The sequence below is a fragment of the Plutella xylostella genome, chromosome 5 (assembly GCF_932276165.1).
Source record: "Plutella xylostella chromosome 5, ilPluXylo3.1, whole genome shotgun sequence".
NCBI lineage: Eukaryota > Metazoa > Arthropoda > Insecta > Lepidoptera > Plutellidae > Plutella > Plutella xylostella.
In genome coordinates this window covers 10,556,432-10,573,838 of record NC_063985.1, presented here as the reverse complement: position 1 = coordinate 10,573,838, position 17,407 = coordinate 10,556,432, and the positions used below count along the sequence as shown (strand labels likewise).

At 37.4% G+C, this 17,407-nt stretch overlaps 1 protein-coding gene across 1 annotated transcript; it reads left to right on the top strand.

The window, feature by feature from the left end:
- The first annotated feature begins 6,706 nt into the window (after nt 1–6,706).
- On the top strand, nt 6,707–14,752 carry LOC105387134 (trypsin, alkaline C). Its single transcript, XM_038112756.2, has 4 exons — nt 6,707–6,737; nt 8,685–8,865; nt 13,660–13,918; nt 14,453–14,752. Exons 1-4 carry the CDS (start codon nt 6,707–6,709, stop codon nt 14,750–14,752), a joined length of 771 nt encoding a protein of 256 aa, XP_037968684.2.
- The last annotated feature ends 2,655 nt before the right edge of the window (nt 14,753–17,407 follow it).

Sequence of the window (17,407 nt, the reverse complement as noted above, 5' to 3'; positions counted from 1 at the left end):
GATTCATAGATAATTTTACTTGTTTTCGGAGGTATATAAGATGCACATAACATGAGTTTATTATTATTACGTAAAGGTAGAGAAATAAATAATTCTTCCGCGTTATCATCTTCTAACTCAAAATGTCTTGTAGAGCTTAGTTTTTTGTTAATAGCAACCACCACGCCTCCACCATCTTTTTTATCAGATTTTTCGAAATTTCTGTCGCGACGAAAAATTATATATCTGTCATCTGCAATTTCAGAGTCAAATATGCCACTTAACAGCCAAGTTTCTGTCAATATGATTATATCATAATGAGAAGATTGAATATTCTGCCTAAGTTTGGTAAGTTTAGTTCTCAAACCGCCACAGTTTTGGTAATAAATGTCAAAGTTAGTGTTAGCCATTAGAATTTAAACATTTAATAATTGTTTTTGTTGTTTTATGTTTTAGATTACATATACAGTAACTAAGTACAAAAGGTAAAAGTATTACGTAGTGGCGGCATGTAATTTTTGGTATGATAAAGTTACATAGGGCGTTTTTATTATTTAAGGAGAGCAATAAGTGTGAATTTATGTTTATGAGAACTCTGTGGACAATTTGTACGATTAAAGTGAAGCAATGAATACACATTAATAAGATATACAGTCAGTTAAGTTTCTGGAGTTTTAGCTTTAGTTCAGCGAATAGCCCCTGAGCCGTCTATCCAGCAAACATGGACAAGACTGCGTTAGCGCTCGCTGCTTTGCTTCTCATTTGCCCATTGAAAAATTAAGATGGTCTAGGCCAGGACCCCTTATGATTATGAATGATGGAAAGCCAAGCTACTGCTTTAAATTTATGAAAAATTACAAAGTTTCTTTGAAAATTAAAATGCTTCTCCCCGCCAGTCCGATACATTAATTTTCGGATTCACGAATCAATTGGAAAAGCGAGCGTATTAACGGATTTCTCAGGAATAATCGCCTTCCATGGCTGTGTTCTGGATGCATTATCCATTTGCGGAAAGATTTGCACGAAATGCGAAACTTAAACTTTACGAGCGGACTTAGGTAACTTATTGACTTGGAAATAATTGCGTTAAGAAGTCACATATTTACTGAAAGTTTATGATAATGGTACAGAAACTTATCCGACTGAGAAATTAACACTAATCGGGTTCAGGATATCAAATCAATATGGGTTATATTTACATATTAAGGTTTGTACTGCAGGTAGGTGATAGTCCCATCAAATAGCGCTAGAATCCGAGAGAACTGAATGACCAACTAGTCAGCATGTACAACACTTACATCGAAAATGTAATCCAGGAATTAGAGTAGGTATATAGGTATCACTAACATATTATTCATGAACTTAGAGGTAACTTGATCGACTATCATGCTCTGCCTCGTCTGCCCGTTTAGTGTAAGTAAACTGCGATAGTGTTATTATTACGAAGAACGCCACTTTAATGTGCCACATCCATAGTACTTATATCAGTTTTGCCAACCCTGTAAAATATTGAATATATAGTTTGCTACTCTTACAACATTTTCATTGCCCAGTCATCTCAAAAGGTACGAATAATCAAAGTTTCAATTTAATCACCCAGTGAAATTGTTCCAAATTATCTTTATTCGGAATGAACTCCAATTAAAATGAATGTGGCCTTGATGAAACTTCAGACAGCTATTATTTATGAATCAACAAATTAAATAAACTAGGTGAGATGCTGGCATCTGGACAACTTCCAGGTGTCTCCATACAAAATGACGATTTTCCACCAAAATCTGTTATAAAGTGGCCCGGCTACCCCTGCTATCCTCTTTCAATGTGGATGAAACTTCTGTCAGTCTTTGCTTATGAGAATATAATACAAAATAAACTAGGTGAAATGCTGGCATCTGGACGACTTCCAGGTGCCCCCATACAAAATTCACCATTTAGGCTGCTAACTTTTTATTTCATTCTTTCTTCCCGTTACCCCTGTTTTCCTCTTTCAATATTAATGAAACTTTAGTCAGCTATTATTTATGAGTCAACACACAAAACAGACATGGTGAGATGCTGGCATCTGGAAATCTTCCAGGTGTCTCCATACAAAATGACGATTTTCCACCAAAATCAGTTATAAAGTGGCCTGGCTACCCCTGCTATCCTCTTTCAATGTTGATGAAACTTCTGTCAGCCTTTGTTTATGGGAATATACACAAAATAAACTAGGTGAGATTCTGGCATCTTGACGACTTCCAGGTGCCCCCATACAAATTCACCATTTAGGCTGCTAACTTTTTCATTCTTTCGTTTCGTTACCCCTGTTATCCTCTTTCAATATCAAGCAAACTTCACTCAGCTATTATTTATGAGTCAACACACAAAATAAACTAGGTGAGATGCTGGCATCTGGACAACTTCCAGGTGTCTCCATACAAAATGACGACTTTCCACCAAAATCAGTTATAAAGTGGCCCGGCTACCCCTGCTATCCTCTTTCAATGTTGATGAAACTTCTGTCAGCCTTTGCTCATGAGTCAACACACAATTTAAACTAGGTAAGATGCTGGCATCTGTACAACTTCCAGGTGCCTCCATTATAATTATGGTAATTAATTTTGACAATATGGGTTCGTATTAAATTTTTATTAGCATATAGTACCTACTACCACTATACACAACGTAAGCATTTGCATACGTTTTAATTGAATAAGAACAGGATGAGTGAAGTGACCATCTTAAATTGGTCGCATATTCATACGCAGGTTCCAAACACATCCAACTTATTGCATGCACTGTATCATCAATAGGGGTAAGTACTTATTTGCATTCATCAAAAATTTCGTTTAGGAACTTGCAATCGACTCGGAAACTCCCATTCAAGTTGAAAATAGTTTCGTGCACTAAATCATTAATCTTTGAGAAGTTGTCCCGAGACGGGAGCGGCTCCTGTTGCTTTTGCCATTCTAGCTCACGTTTAGAATGAGACACGAGATCATTGTAAATCGTTTAGGATCCTAAAAAGAATATATATATATATATATATATATATATATATATTCTTGAGATCGATGAGACACGAGATCATTGTAAATCGTTTAGGATCCTAAAAAGAATATATATATATATTCTAAAAAAAATATATTCTAAGAATACATATATATATATTCTTTTTAGGATCCTAAACGATTTACAATGATCTCGTGTCTCATTCTAAACGTGAGCTAGAATGGCAAAAGCAACAGGAGCCGCTCCCGTCTCGGGACAACTTCTCAAAGATTAATGATTTAGTGCACGAAACTATTTTCAACTTGAATGGGAGTTTCCGAGTCGATTGCAAGTTCCTAAACGAAATTTTTGATGAATGCAAATAAGTACTTACCCCTATTGATGATACAGTAACTTTGTAATCTGTAGTAATACCGGTAATAATACTGTCATTTGGTACTAGTAAAATTATAATTATATGAGAAGTGACTTTTATACTCTGTCCATTATATTATTGGTTTTTAGACAGTTGAAATCCCATACATATTTGATGACTGCAAAGGAAAACCAACTTTACTTACCAGACATAAGGAAACGTCAAGAATACAATAACATAGTGGAAGCTCTATAAGTTACGGGTCTTGGATGTGCCCGTAAAATGGCAATAGGCCCGCCCCCTATTACATTGGGACTAACATATAACACTCCGGCGAAAAGTGGGTGTAGCAATGCACCTCTGCCTACCCCGCAAGGGAGTACATTAGTACAAGGCGTGAGTGTGTGTGTGTACGTGTGTGTGTGTGACTTTTAACTTTTATGTACAGCTGCCTTATTTATACCAACATAATATATTATTTTTTATATTTATATACATTATTGTTTATATCATGGCAGTGACAGTGTCCCGGTAGCAATAACACAAAATACAGTGATTTTCTTCTCACTATTTCTTTGATAGTCCATCTCGCCTCAGTTTTCAACTTTCATAATATACATTCTGTGAAATTCAGGAAGCTTTTGTAGTGACAAAAACACACACTTTCAGTGATTCCTACACTTACATGCACACATATCAACAGCACCTTTAATAAAATGAAAAATACTATTATTTTCAGCTTTAGTTCAGCGAATAGCCCCTGAGCCGTCTATCTAGCAAACATGGACAAGACTGCGTTAGCGCTCGCTGCTTTGCCTCTCATTTGCACAGCAAATTTTACTTCTGTTTACACTTCTCCCTGTTTATATTTGTTTTTCCTTTTATTTTCCCATCGTGGGTCATGTTTAATTAGCCAAACTCTACTTTGTTTTGTTGTTTGCTCCGAAAAATTACTCTTGTTTTGTTTTTAAACAAAGTAAGCGCCGGGTTTGAAGTGTTTGCCGTAAAATTGTGTTGGCGAATGCATGGCGCTTTTTGAAGGCGGTGTATGGTATTTTACGTTTTCCGCGCGAGGTGCGGCTTGTCAGCTGAAATATAGGTGCCTCGTGTCTTTCAGGTGAAACGCAAGCGCTTTATTATAGTACATAAAATTAGTTATTACACTGTCAAAACTTAAAATGCTGCCCAATAACTATAATACTTACTTATAGACTTAAGCCAGAATTTTGAAACATAATATATGATATAACATAAAGGGAGTACCTGCATGAAATAAATAAATTCTGTAACCAACCCACTATGACTGTGTCAGCCGTTAAAGCTTAGAGCTTCGCCGCAAAATGACAAGCGCCCCAATTAATTTATTGACTGCGCCACGCATGGACTAATTTATACCGGAAATTCATCCAAATTTGAGGTTTTTCGCGTACCAATTTTCCGATACCGCCGGCCTATAAACTACCGCAAAATTTGTCAGCGATAAAGTGACCCAAAATAGCAAAATGTGAGTCCGGATTTGCAATAATTACTCACAGTCATCTAAATTTATTATTTACAATTGGTTTATTGGTAATATTTTCGATAACGCACAGATTGGAGCGCATTTAACGCTATCTCAAAATTTGTTTACACCATTTTAAATAGGATTATTTAAATTTCATCACGACCCATCACGTCCCCACTGCTGGGTCACAGGAAGGAAGGAAGGGTTTAGGCCTAGTCTACGCAAGTCTAGCAAGCTTGTGCTGAGAGAGTTGTCGGGTAAGTGAGCAACCCGACTGTTATTTAGATTTAAAGACCAACAAATGAGATTGGTCTAACAAAGGTATTATGTTATCTGTTACCAATCATCACAAAAATATGATGCCTGTTAATTTTTTACGTTTTTATATTGTAATTTAAAATAAAACTGTAATGTTAATTTCTGAATTGATGTCACCTATCCATAGGTGAAATCAATTATGCTCCGTTATGCGGGTTTTGTCGATGTAATGAAAAATTAAAAAAGTATTTATTTAACCATCTTAACAATTTCACATTTAAAAGTAATAATAATGTATTATTGGTAACATGGCTTCAGTAGTAGGTGTGAAATTGTGTTATGGACGCCACTAGAAGGTTTTTTTTATATACCTAAATCTAGGCGTCTTACACTTTTAACAAAATAAAGTTAAATGGTAAATATTATAAGAAATTATAATATAAAAGAAAAACGACTGGATTTGCCTATGATAATAATGTTTTTTTTTTAAGTTTTGGATGAGCCAGTAACACATAGGATATGTACCTACATTTTATCTTTCCCTCCTTGTACTTCTTATGTCTATTATTCAAATTTGTCACATATTGGAGGGCACTGACACTTAAATCTCAAGATATTATCTTACCTGAGCCTTAGGTGTCAGAGCGACTATATTATAGAATCCATTGCAACATTATAATGTTCTGTGACTTTACCTTAATTAAGTATACATATAAAGTGTAAATGTTTCATATAAGTACTAAAATACCTATTATTCTTAAATCTCACGGGCAAACTTTTGAAGCACGTCGCTTAGCTCGAGTGGAACAGCTAGTAAAGTAAAGTCAAAGTCAAATGTTTTTACTCATCGTATAAATATTAAATTATCTGATGAACGTTAATTTTTACAAACTACTCTCCGTTCATATAAGGGGCTCTTTCTGTCTTAGAAGAAGAACGGAGGCAAAAACTCCTGAGCCATCTTTTCAAAAAAGACTTTAAACTAGTTTATATACAATACGTATAAGCTTAATATTATAATTATAATTTGTATATTAGCAGAGCTACCTACTAATTACAACTATGCATTAACATCCTCTAAGTAATCATCAATTTTATAATAAGTTTTTTACAGAGATTCTCTTTAATGTACCTAACACTTAAACTTATTCTCTGGCATTTGAGTAACTTCTGTTGCTTATTACATAAAATCTAATACAGTACCCTAAAACGATTTATTAACTTTAGCCAGACGCAAAGTACTATAAATAAAATTCAGCTGTAAAAAATGTATTTCTATGTACCCCGAAGCCTTAAAATAATAGCGTTAACACCAGGATATACTAACTTAACTAACTACATTACGATCTACACATCAGAGTTAGGTACAGACCTACATAATATATAATGTTTCATCAATGGTCGCTCATAGTGCCTTACACATTTGATCCCTAAAACATTTTAAATTTTCCTGGGTGCCATACCTAGCTATTATCACGTTTTATCCGTATAATTGTTTGAATTATTCACAGATTGAGAGAATTAGTCAATGGGAAATTCAATTATAACGCAAATTATAATAACTATATATAAACGGGAATATGTGCCTCGATAAATAAATCATTCTCGCTGTATTCACAATGGTGACCTGGGCTGTACTCCTTTTAACGTGTAAGTACTTTTTAACCGACTTCGAAAAAATTAGGAGGTTCTCAATTCGTCTGTAAAAATTAGTCATAACCAGCTTCATTCTCTAGTTTGTCACGCTGGTAGAGTGGTAACCACCATCAGTGGACCACTTTACCAGTGTGACAAACTAGAGAATGAAGCTGCTTATATCTATTTTTTACACATTAATGGTCTTGCCCCGGTGACTGTCTTACCCCACCTTACTATATGTATTTTTTTATGTATGTTCATCGATTACTCCGTCATTTTATGGACTGATTTTGTCAATTTTTGTCTTTGGGTTGACCTCAGGGGCGGTCCCATTTTTTTCAAAATTTTAGTCCACCCACAAGAGTTGAAAAAGGGGTAAAAACAGGGAATGAATTTCCATTTTGGGCACCTTTATAGGCACGGTTATACCGATTCTAATGAAATTTAGAACGTAAATATAGTTCTTATAATAAAAAATTGGTGGAAGTTGGTGCCATATATTATTTCTTCTGATTACTTTGTCACCGAATGGCGTAGTGGTTAGTGACTCTGACTACTGAGCCGATGGTCCTGGGTTCGATTCCCGGCTGGGGCAGATATTTGTTTAAACACAGATATTTGTTCTCGGGTCTTGGATGTGCCCGTAAAATGGCAATAGGCCCGCCCCCTATTACATTGGGACTAACATACACTCTGGCGAAAAGTGGGTGCAGCAATGCACCTTTGCCTACCCCGCAAGGGAGTACATTAGTACAAGGCGTGAGTGCGTGTTTTTTTTTTTGTCACCGTACCAACATCAAAAAAGAACAGAAGGTACGGTCAGGTGCAGATAAACCTGACCCCCCTCTCATAGTAACAATGCTTCTGAGGGGGGTCAGGTTTCTCTGCCCCTTATGTACCAGCTTAGGTCACATAGAATTGGTCTAAATATTTATTTATTCTTCATTGCCCAATATACAATATACATTCAATTATTTCTTACTTTTTAGTGGTTATTTGAAGTCGGTTTTTTTTTAATGGTATTTTTTATTAATAAATTACATAGATTAGTTGTTTTTGCGAGCATCGCTTGTCCTTAAAACGGAAGCCAGTAAAGTAAAGTGAGAAAAAAAGCTACGTACAGTGCGACAAACTTATCTGTTCCGGTGAGAGCGAACTAAATTGATCCATATCTCATTACTTACTAATGAATTGTATATTGTAAAAGATAAGATGGGTTTAACACCGCAATGCAAATTAACAATACGGGCAAACTAAAAATCATATAAAATTAAGAAATATTATAAACATGTATGTGCTGTCACCGGAACAGATAAGTTTGTAGCACTGTATATACAGCTTCCTCCATACCAAAATTTATTCAAATCCGTTCAGTACTTTTTATGTGAAAGAGTAACAAACACCCTCCATAATTACACACTTCCGCGTTTATACTTATGTTATATTTCGTAGAATTCTTGGGTCTCAAGTTATCAACGTGGTTAAGATTCAGTTAACACTCCTAATCTTCAGCATAAAAATCATTAAACGCTGCTTACTGTAGTATACAGTATTGGATTTATACTTCCCAAGAAGAGCCAGAACAGTCCACATCTGGCCTTCCTGTTCTAGCTACCACTTGCTTTCGGTCTAAGGCCATCGTTCTAGTACAAACAAGGATCCAAATATGGCAATAAATATTTTGATTTGATTTGATCCCCTGGTATATTTGTTGTGTTCTTACTCGGGGACTTATGTATAAATATTGTATTATCTTGTACAATAATTATAAAATCTAGCTAAGAATAAATTTTCCGAAATTCCACCCCCAAAGAGCTAAAAAGGGGAGACAAAGTTTGTGTTTGAATCGAATCGTTTCGTCCGCATATGTGTACGTAGCTTGTACGCGAAACATTCTATGGGTAGAAGTGAAATTTCATCGGTTCTAGACGATGTTAGATTTGTTATAATTTTGTACAGCGTCGGTTGCGGCGACGGCGGTGTTCGAACACAACAAGATAGTCGGGGGCGAGGAGACGACGGTCGAGCAGTACCCCTCCATCGTGCAGGTGGAGTTCCTGTATTCCATCGGGTGGCACCAGAGCTGCGCCGGCACCATCATCACGTCCTCCGTGGTGGTCAGCGCTGCTCACTGCTTTGAGTATGTACCTGTTCAATTACAATACACTTCAATCTTGGGGCACGGCAGTGCCCCCACCAAGTCGAGCAAAAAAGCGGCACGGCCGTACCATCCTTTTCTCGTAGCAATTCAGGCCATTTTCGACCCCCTGTAACTTCGTTGTGGATAAAACTAGAAGACTGAATTTTCACTAACCATGCAGGCATTGTAAAGACACGGTATGTTTCAAATTTCATTCAATTTGAACCAGTAGTTTAAGAATTATAACGGGTCAAAGTTTCTTAATTTTGATCATAAAAATTCTAAGGCACTTCTAGCAGACCTAGAAGCTGCAAATTTGGAATATAAGTAGTGTGGTGAATAAATCAAGGGAAAACTAAAATATTTGGAGGCACGGCAATGCCCCCACCATCTCGAGTAAAATTTTTCAATTTTGGTCCAGTTTTCTAGATAGGTACATAATTGCTTAAATAATTTCATAATCATATATCTGGGGGCACGGCAGTGCCCCCACCAAGTAAATATAGGCGCACGGTAGTGCCCCTGCCAAATCGAGCAAAAAATTCCCGTCATGCAAATTAAATCCGCAAAGGATGGATTACCTACCTACGGACAAAGCACATCAGGCTACCAGTGCTACCACTTATAGTCAAATTTCTTAATATACAATGAACTTTGTGTATTGGAAACTAAGGTTGAAATTTAATTAGGGAAATTTCATGCAGTACGAAGTATCAAAGTTACGTTTATTCATTACGTACATTACGTAGCCAAAAATAAAGATTCTTGATTCTTACCTCAAGTTTGCGATTTATGTAGGCAGGTACCTACCAAACTAAGTTAACGCACCTACGTACCTAGAAGGTACCATCTTTAGGCCTAATTTCACACCATTCGGTTAGGTTAAAAATACCTCGGTTTGGTTACATGTTGGATCGTTAAGGTTAGTGAGTGTCCCACCATGCTAAATCACGGGGTTAACTCCCTTGATCGGGTGATAAACTTGACTGCTGCTGTGGGGTTCCGCTAAGACTTGGTTAAGACCGGTAACCAGGCAACGGGTTGTTTACTTGTCACTCATTCTGTCAAGATTCAAGATGGAAAAATGAACAGAGCCTTTGATAAACAATATACGAACTAGATGTTGTGCGACATAAAAAATGAAGCGAAATACTGTCTGGGTTTTATATAATGTCAAACCGAGATAAAAGTTTAAATTTAATGTCCTAACCTAACTTGGAACCGCAATATAGAAACACAAATTGATGGCCCTACCTGGAAATCGAACCCGGGATCCCTGGGTGATGAAGCTGAGCTTCTACCACTAGACCACAGAGGTAGATTCAAGAAGTTAAACCTAATGACTTAATGAGAACTATTGAATTAAGTGAAAAATCTTCTAACAAAATATTTAGAAATTGATATGTTATTTCCCGAGAAGTTTCTTTTGCACTGACACTCCATCTTGTTCGTTGTATTGTTTTTCAAAGGGCATGGCGTAATAATATTATTTTGAATGACGGATGTCAAAAAACAACCTCGGTAGAAATAGTAACCATGGCAACCTCAAAACCAAAAAGTTTGGTTGTTTGAGGTTGTTTGAAATCACAGAGACATCGACAACAAATTTCAATGAATATGACAGAATATTGAGTGAAGTGTGAGGGAAATGAGTGAATGATACACATAATGCTGGATTTATGAATGCTCTGTTAGATTTTCGTCGTGGGACTCATCCAGTTAACAAGGGTAATAATCCTTAAACGCGTCGTCAGCAAATCCGTTATTGAGACTGTAACTAACAGAATCATGAGAAACCAGGTCTTAGGCCTAATTTCACACCATTCGGTTAGGTTAAAAATACCTCGGTTTGGTTACATGTTGGACCGTTAAGGTTAGTGAGTGTCCCACCATGCTAAATCACGGGGTTAACTCCCTTGATCGGGTGATAAACTTGATTGCTGCTGTGGGGTTCCGCTAAGACTTGGTTAAGACCGGTAACCAGGCAACGGGTTGTTTACTTGTCACTCATTCTGTCAAGATTCAAGATGGAAAAATGAACAGAGCCTTTGATAAACAATATACGAACTAGATGTTGTGTGACATAAAAAATGAAGCGAAATACTGTCTGGGTTTTATATAATGTCAAACCGAGATAAAAGTTTAAATTTAATGTCCTAACCTAACTTGGAACCAACCGCAATATACAAACACAAATTGATGGCCCTACCTGGAAATTGAACCCGGGATCCCTGGGTGATGAAGCTGAGCTTCTACCACTAGACCACAGAGGTAGATTCAAGAAGTTAAACTTAATGACTTAATAAGAACTATTGAATTAAGTGAAAAATCTTCTAACAAAATATTTTAAAATAAGTCCTTACTTAGAAATTGATATGTTATTTCCCGAGAAGTTTCTTTTGCACTGACACTCCATCTTGTTCGTTGTATTGTTTTTCAAAGGGCATGGCGTAATAATATTATTTTGAATGACGGATGTCAAAAAACAACCTCGGTAGAAATAGTAACCATGGCAACCTCAAAACCAAAAAGTTTGGTTGTTTGAGGTTGTTTGAAATCACAGAGACATCGACAACAAATTTCAATGAATATGACAGAATATTGAGTGAAGTGTGAGGGAAATGAGTGAATGATACACATAATGCTGGATTTATGAATGCTCTGTTAGATTTTCGTCGTGGGACTCATCCAGTTAACAAGGGTAATAATCCTTAAACGCGTCGTCAGCAAATCCGTTATTGAGACTGTAACTAACAGAATCATGAGAAACCAGGTCTTAGGCCTAATTTCACACCATTCGGTTAGGTTAAAAATACCTCGGTTTGGTTACATGTTGGACCGTTAAGGTTAGTGAGTGTCCCACCATGCTAAATCACGGGGTTAACTCCCTTGATCGGGTGATAAACTTGATTGCTGCTGTGGGGTTCCGCTAAGACTTGGTTAAGACCGGTAACCAGGCAACGGGTTGTTTACTTGTCACTCATTCTGTCAAGATTCAAGATGGAAAAATGAACAGAGCCTTTGATAAACAATATACGAACTAGATGTTGTGTGACATAAAAAATGAAGCGAAATACTGTCTGGGTTTTATATAATGTCAAACCGAGATAAAAGTTTAAATTTAATGTCCTAACCTAACTTGGAACCAACCGCAATATACAAACACAAATTGATGGCCCTACCTGGAAATTGAACCCGGGATCCCTGGGTGATGAAGCTGAGCTTCTACCACTAGACCACAGAGGTAGATTCAAGAAGTTAAACTTAATGACTTAATAAGAACTATTGAATTAAGTGAAAAATCTTCTAACAAAATATTTTAAAATAAGTCCTTACTTAGAAATTGATATGTTATTTCCCGAGAAGTTTCTTTTGCACTGACACTCCATCTTGTTCGTTGTATTGTTTTTCAAAGGGCATGGCGTAATAATATTATTTTCAATGACGGATGTCAAAAAACAACCTCGGTAGAAATAGTAACCATGGCAACCTCAAAACCAAAAAGTTTGGTTGTTTGAGGTTGTTTGAAATCACAGAGACATAGACAACAAATTTCAATGAATATGACAGAATATTGAGTGAAGTGTGAGGGAAATGAGTGAATGATACACATAATGCTGGATTTATGAATGGTCTGTTAGATTTTCGTCGTGGGACTCATCCAGTTAACAAGGGTAATAAACCTTAAACGCGTCGTCAGCAAATCCGTTATTGAGACTGTAACTAACAGAATCATGAGAAACCAGGTCTTAATGTTTTATACCAATTTAGTTCGCTCTCACCGGAACAGATAAGTTTGTGGCACTATACGAGACTTGGTTTTTTTGACAAGTATTGTTTTTGATGGGATCTCATTTCTTTTTGTTTTTTTGACAAGTATTGTTTTTGATAGGATACACTTTATTTGCACCAAGAACAAAAATTACAAGAACAAAAAAGGTTATTTTTTTATATAACAGTACAAATGTCCGGCCATATTTCTTATAGCAATCTCTAGCAACAACCTTTGGATGGAAGAGAGTGAATTCACTTACTATCAGTTCCACAACTGAGCACATCAAGTAAAGCAGAACTTGATCATGTAATGCCGCGCCTGTGATAGGCTGATATGCATTAAAGTAGGACTTTAAATTAAGGAACTTTTAATTTAGGAACTTTCAATTTATGCTTAGGTGAATCAACTTCAGTAAGCAAGTGGGCCTTAATAGCCCGGTGTATCCCCTTCATGTGTATTACCTCCAACACGACCGAGTCCGCGTTGTTCTATGCCTCCAACATTGACTATCAAGATCGTAGTTTTGCTTGAAGTTAATTCATGTCGCTCCAAAATTCCCCAACATCTTTGCATCATCCACTACTAATTTACGTACGTATTTATTTTCCCTCCCGGGAGATAGATTTGAGCTTATATTACGATGTTATATTTTATTATCATCCCGGCCGCATCCAATGGCAAAACTGTTTAGTTCTAAAACAATATTGTTATTTTCATACATGACATCAATAATTTTACAAACTACAACATTTTCTAACTACTACATTCTCTAGGTCCTTACACCTTCTTCCATCCCCTCGGTGACAATCTTCGTCCAGCTCTAGTGGTTGTCACCGACACTCTAACCAACACTCAGAAGACACTTTTTAGGTCCTCTTGAAGGTTGGAGGTGCCGCTCTGTCATCGTTTATTGCAGCAAGCGTCCTCTCATAATCTTTCATAAGTGGAACAAGATAGCGCAAATTACCGCCAGTTTCCAAGTTCCACTTAATTTTACACACTTTCCATGCCATATGCAGTGACGCAGCCGTGGACACCCGGCGCATCCGAGCGGGTTCCTCCTTCAGGAACTCCGGGGGCACCATCGTCGGCCTGCTCTCGTTCCGGAACCACCCGGAGCACGGCATTCTTGCGGACAACGACGCGGACATCAGTCTGCTGTACCTGGCGCAGGAGCTGGTGTTCAGCGCCTCGGTGCAGCCCGCGCCCATCCCGCCGCAGGACGCGCAGCTGCCCGACGGCTCGGCGGTCACCCACGCCGGCTGGGGACGCACCACGGTCAGTTCTCCTTCATGATTGCAGCCCCTACTGTGATGGAACACCTGTGAAAGGAGTGTCCTATTTGTGGTGCGACGTCGCGTAGTTTTGTGATCAAGCTCTCAGATTGAGACTTGATGTACATATGTATGACCACCGTCATGACTTTAGGAGAACACGCAGTCTAGTGTTGAGAAGATGTCGAAGCTCGGGCAGTTTTCGTTCGTTCGACATTCCCTCGCACACGGTGTAAGATTTTGTGTGTTGAGATTATTTAATTTATTTACTTAATTACGAGAACTTGTCATGGGAGTGCAAAGCTAGCGCCTGGTTTGATGGACATCATCGATAACTACCCCTCCTTTCTCGGAGAAGGTTATGTCATACGGTGGATTGTTTAAGATCAATGTCTGTGTCAATGAGGAGCCTTAACTCCTTCCAGGGAGAAAGTAATAAAGAGTTAAACCCAAGCAGTGACTGTCTGAGGATGTTGAGATAGCAATATTTACCTAAGTACTGATTCCACTGTTACTGACCCTCCTTTTCCGCCTGCAGCCTGGCGGGGAATTGTCGCCGGTGGTGCGTGAGGTGACGATCTACACGGTGAACAACGCGGAGTGCGCGGACCGCTACGTGTCCGGAATCACGGAGAACATGATCTGCGCCGGCATCCTGGACGTGGGCGGCAAGGACGCCTGCCAGGGCGACTCGGGCGGCCCGCTGTACCATGACGGCGGCCTCGTGGGAGTGGTCTCGTTTGGCAATAGCTGCGCTTATCCCCGATACCCGGGAGTGAGCACCCGTGTGTCTGCCTTCACTACCTGGATCTTGGACAACATAGACAATCCGGTTTGAGTAACTGGACATATACGTTTTTGTATTATACAAATATATATGTATATGTTTACATAAGTATACCTATGTGATTTTATTCATTTGTCCTTAGTTATAGTTCGTTTTTGGGTCTGAACATTCACGACACTGACACGCAAGAAAAATAAAGGATCAGTGAATATTGGTAAATTTTTGGTGTCATAGAATATACTCATAATTTTTTTAAAGTTGGAAACGTACCGTCATTGATATCACATATCACTAAACAACGGACACTTTCTTGCGTTTTGAGTTTACTCCATGTATAAAACATATTCTTACTACTAACAATGACGCACTAAGTGCAATCGGCACCTACTTCCGCCCTTGTCTCACGCCGTAAATTGTCAATTAAGATAAGGTCTTTTGATTGATTCTAGCTAGAAGGTTATGTTTTCTTTGGGTGAGTGCAGAAAATAACAACAAATATCAACTTTAATAAAAGTTATTCGCTTTCAAAATTAATTCAAAATTATGTAGATATTTTTAGATTTTTTAAAGTGAATCTGGGAGGCTGTAAATAATAATAGAATTTAATTATTTCTTACAAATGATATTTTGGTTATATGTAGCACATTTTTACCACAAGCCAAATTAAAAAATAAAGAAATAAAATATTTGGTCCACCCTAGTGCGCTAGCACTAATCTCAAAATACAGTAATTTTCCTCGAACTATTTCGTCCATCTAGCCTCAGTTTCAACGCAGCACACATTATGCAGACTGAGAAATTCTGAAAGCTTTTGTTCTGTCAAAAACACACACACAGTGATACCTACACTTAGGTACACAGTCATCAATATCAACTACGTGTAATTAAATGAAAAATACTATTATTTTAAGCTTATTTTAAGCTGAGCCATCTATCTAGCAAACAAGGACAAGACTGCGTTTGCGCTTGCTGCTTTGCCTCTCATTTGCCCATTGAAAAATTAAGATGGTCCAGGCCAGGACCCACTTATGAATATGAATGATGGGAAGCCAAGCTACTGAAAAAAATGTATAAAAAATTACTAAGTTTCTTTGAAAGGTAAAATGATTTTCCCCGCCGGTTCGATACATTAATTTTCGGATTCACGAATCAATTGGAAAAACTCAGCGTATTAACGGATTTCTCGAATCTCTCGAATAATCGCCTTCCATGGCTGTTTTCTGGATGTAATATCCACTTGCGGAAAGATTTGCACGAAATGCGAAACTTAAACTTTAACGAGCGGACTTAAGGAACTTATTGACTTGGAAATAATTGCGTCAAGAAGTCACATCTTTACTAAAAGTTTATGGTAATGGTACAGAAACTCATCTGACTGAGATTAACGCTTTTCAGGTAATCAAATTAAATCAAATCAAAATGGGTTATATTTACATATTAAGGTTTGCACTGCAGGTAGGTGATAGTCCCATCAAATACCGCTAGAATCCGAGAGAACTGCATGACCAGCTAGTCAGCATATACGAGTACAACACTTACATCGAAAATGGAGTAATACAGGAATTAGAGTACCTATATATACTTAACATATTATTCATAAACTAAGAGGTAAGTAACTTGATCGACTATCATGCTCTGCCTCGTCTGCCTGTTTAGTGTAAGTAAACTACGATAGTGTTATTATTACGAAGAACGCCACTTTAATGTGTAGGTAAAACAAGATTTTACTACCGCCTACGCCCCAGCACATGTCGATTGTCATCTCAAATTTGAATATATACCTCTGTTCAAAAGTGGGGATATGGAGGACCCTGCAAATTTCAGGCCTGTCTCGGTTCTTCCAGTTTTGAGTAAAATATTTGAGAGGGTCATACTCAATCAGATGCTTTTGCATTTCAATGAAGCTCGATTGTTTCATAGCCAGCAGTATGGTTTTACAAAAGGCAAATCTAAAACCAATGCCAGTACTGCGTTAATTAAGCACATATTTGACGCCTGGGAAGACCATCACGATGCTATTGGAGTCTTCTGTGATCTGTCGAAGGCGTTTGATTGTGTAGACCATCAGACTTTGGAAGATAACTAGAGATAACTGGAGATACTATGGAATAGGAGGAAAGGCTTTAGATTTGATAGCTTCATATTTAGACAAGAGACAACAAAGGGTCGATATTAACAATACTAAATGACAGGGGGCTCATGTAAAGATAGGCGTCCCTCAAGGATCTATTCTAGGGCCATTTTTATTCCTCATTTATGGTTGAAATATTTACTAATATAGTTTTATTTGCTGACGATACTTCTTTGCTTTTTAAAGTTAAAAGAAGTGAAAATAATTTTAATGAAATTAATTCTATTCTATCTGACATACACGATTGGTTTACCGTAAATAATCTTTTATTGAATTCTAAGAAAACGAAATGTATTAAATTTACACTGCCGAATGTTAGACAATGCGATACTAACATTATTCTAGATGGGAATAATATATATAATATATATATATATATATATATATATATATATATATAATAAAGATTCAAAGTTACAGTGGGGACCTCACATTGCCAAATTGGCTGGAAGGTTGAGCTCCGCAGCTTTTGCTGTACGGAAAATTAGACAGCTGACCGACGTTGAAACCGCCAGATTAGTTTATAGTGCCACAAACTTATCTGTTCCGGTGAGAGCGAACTAAATTGGTCCATA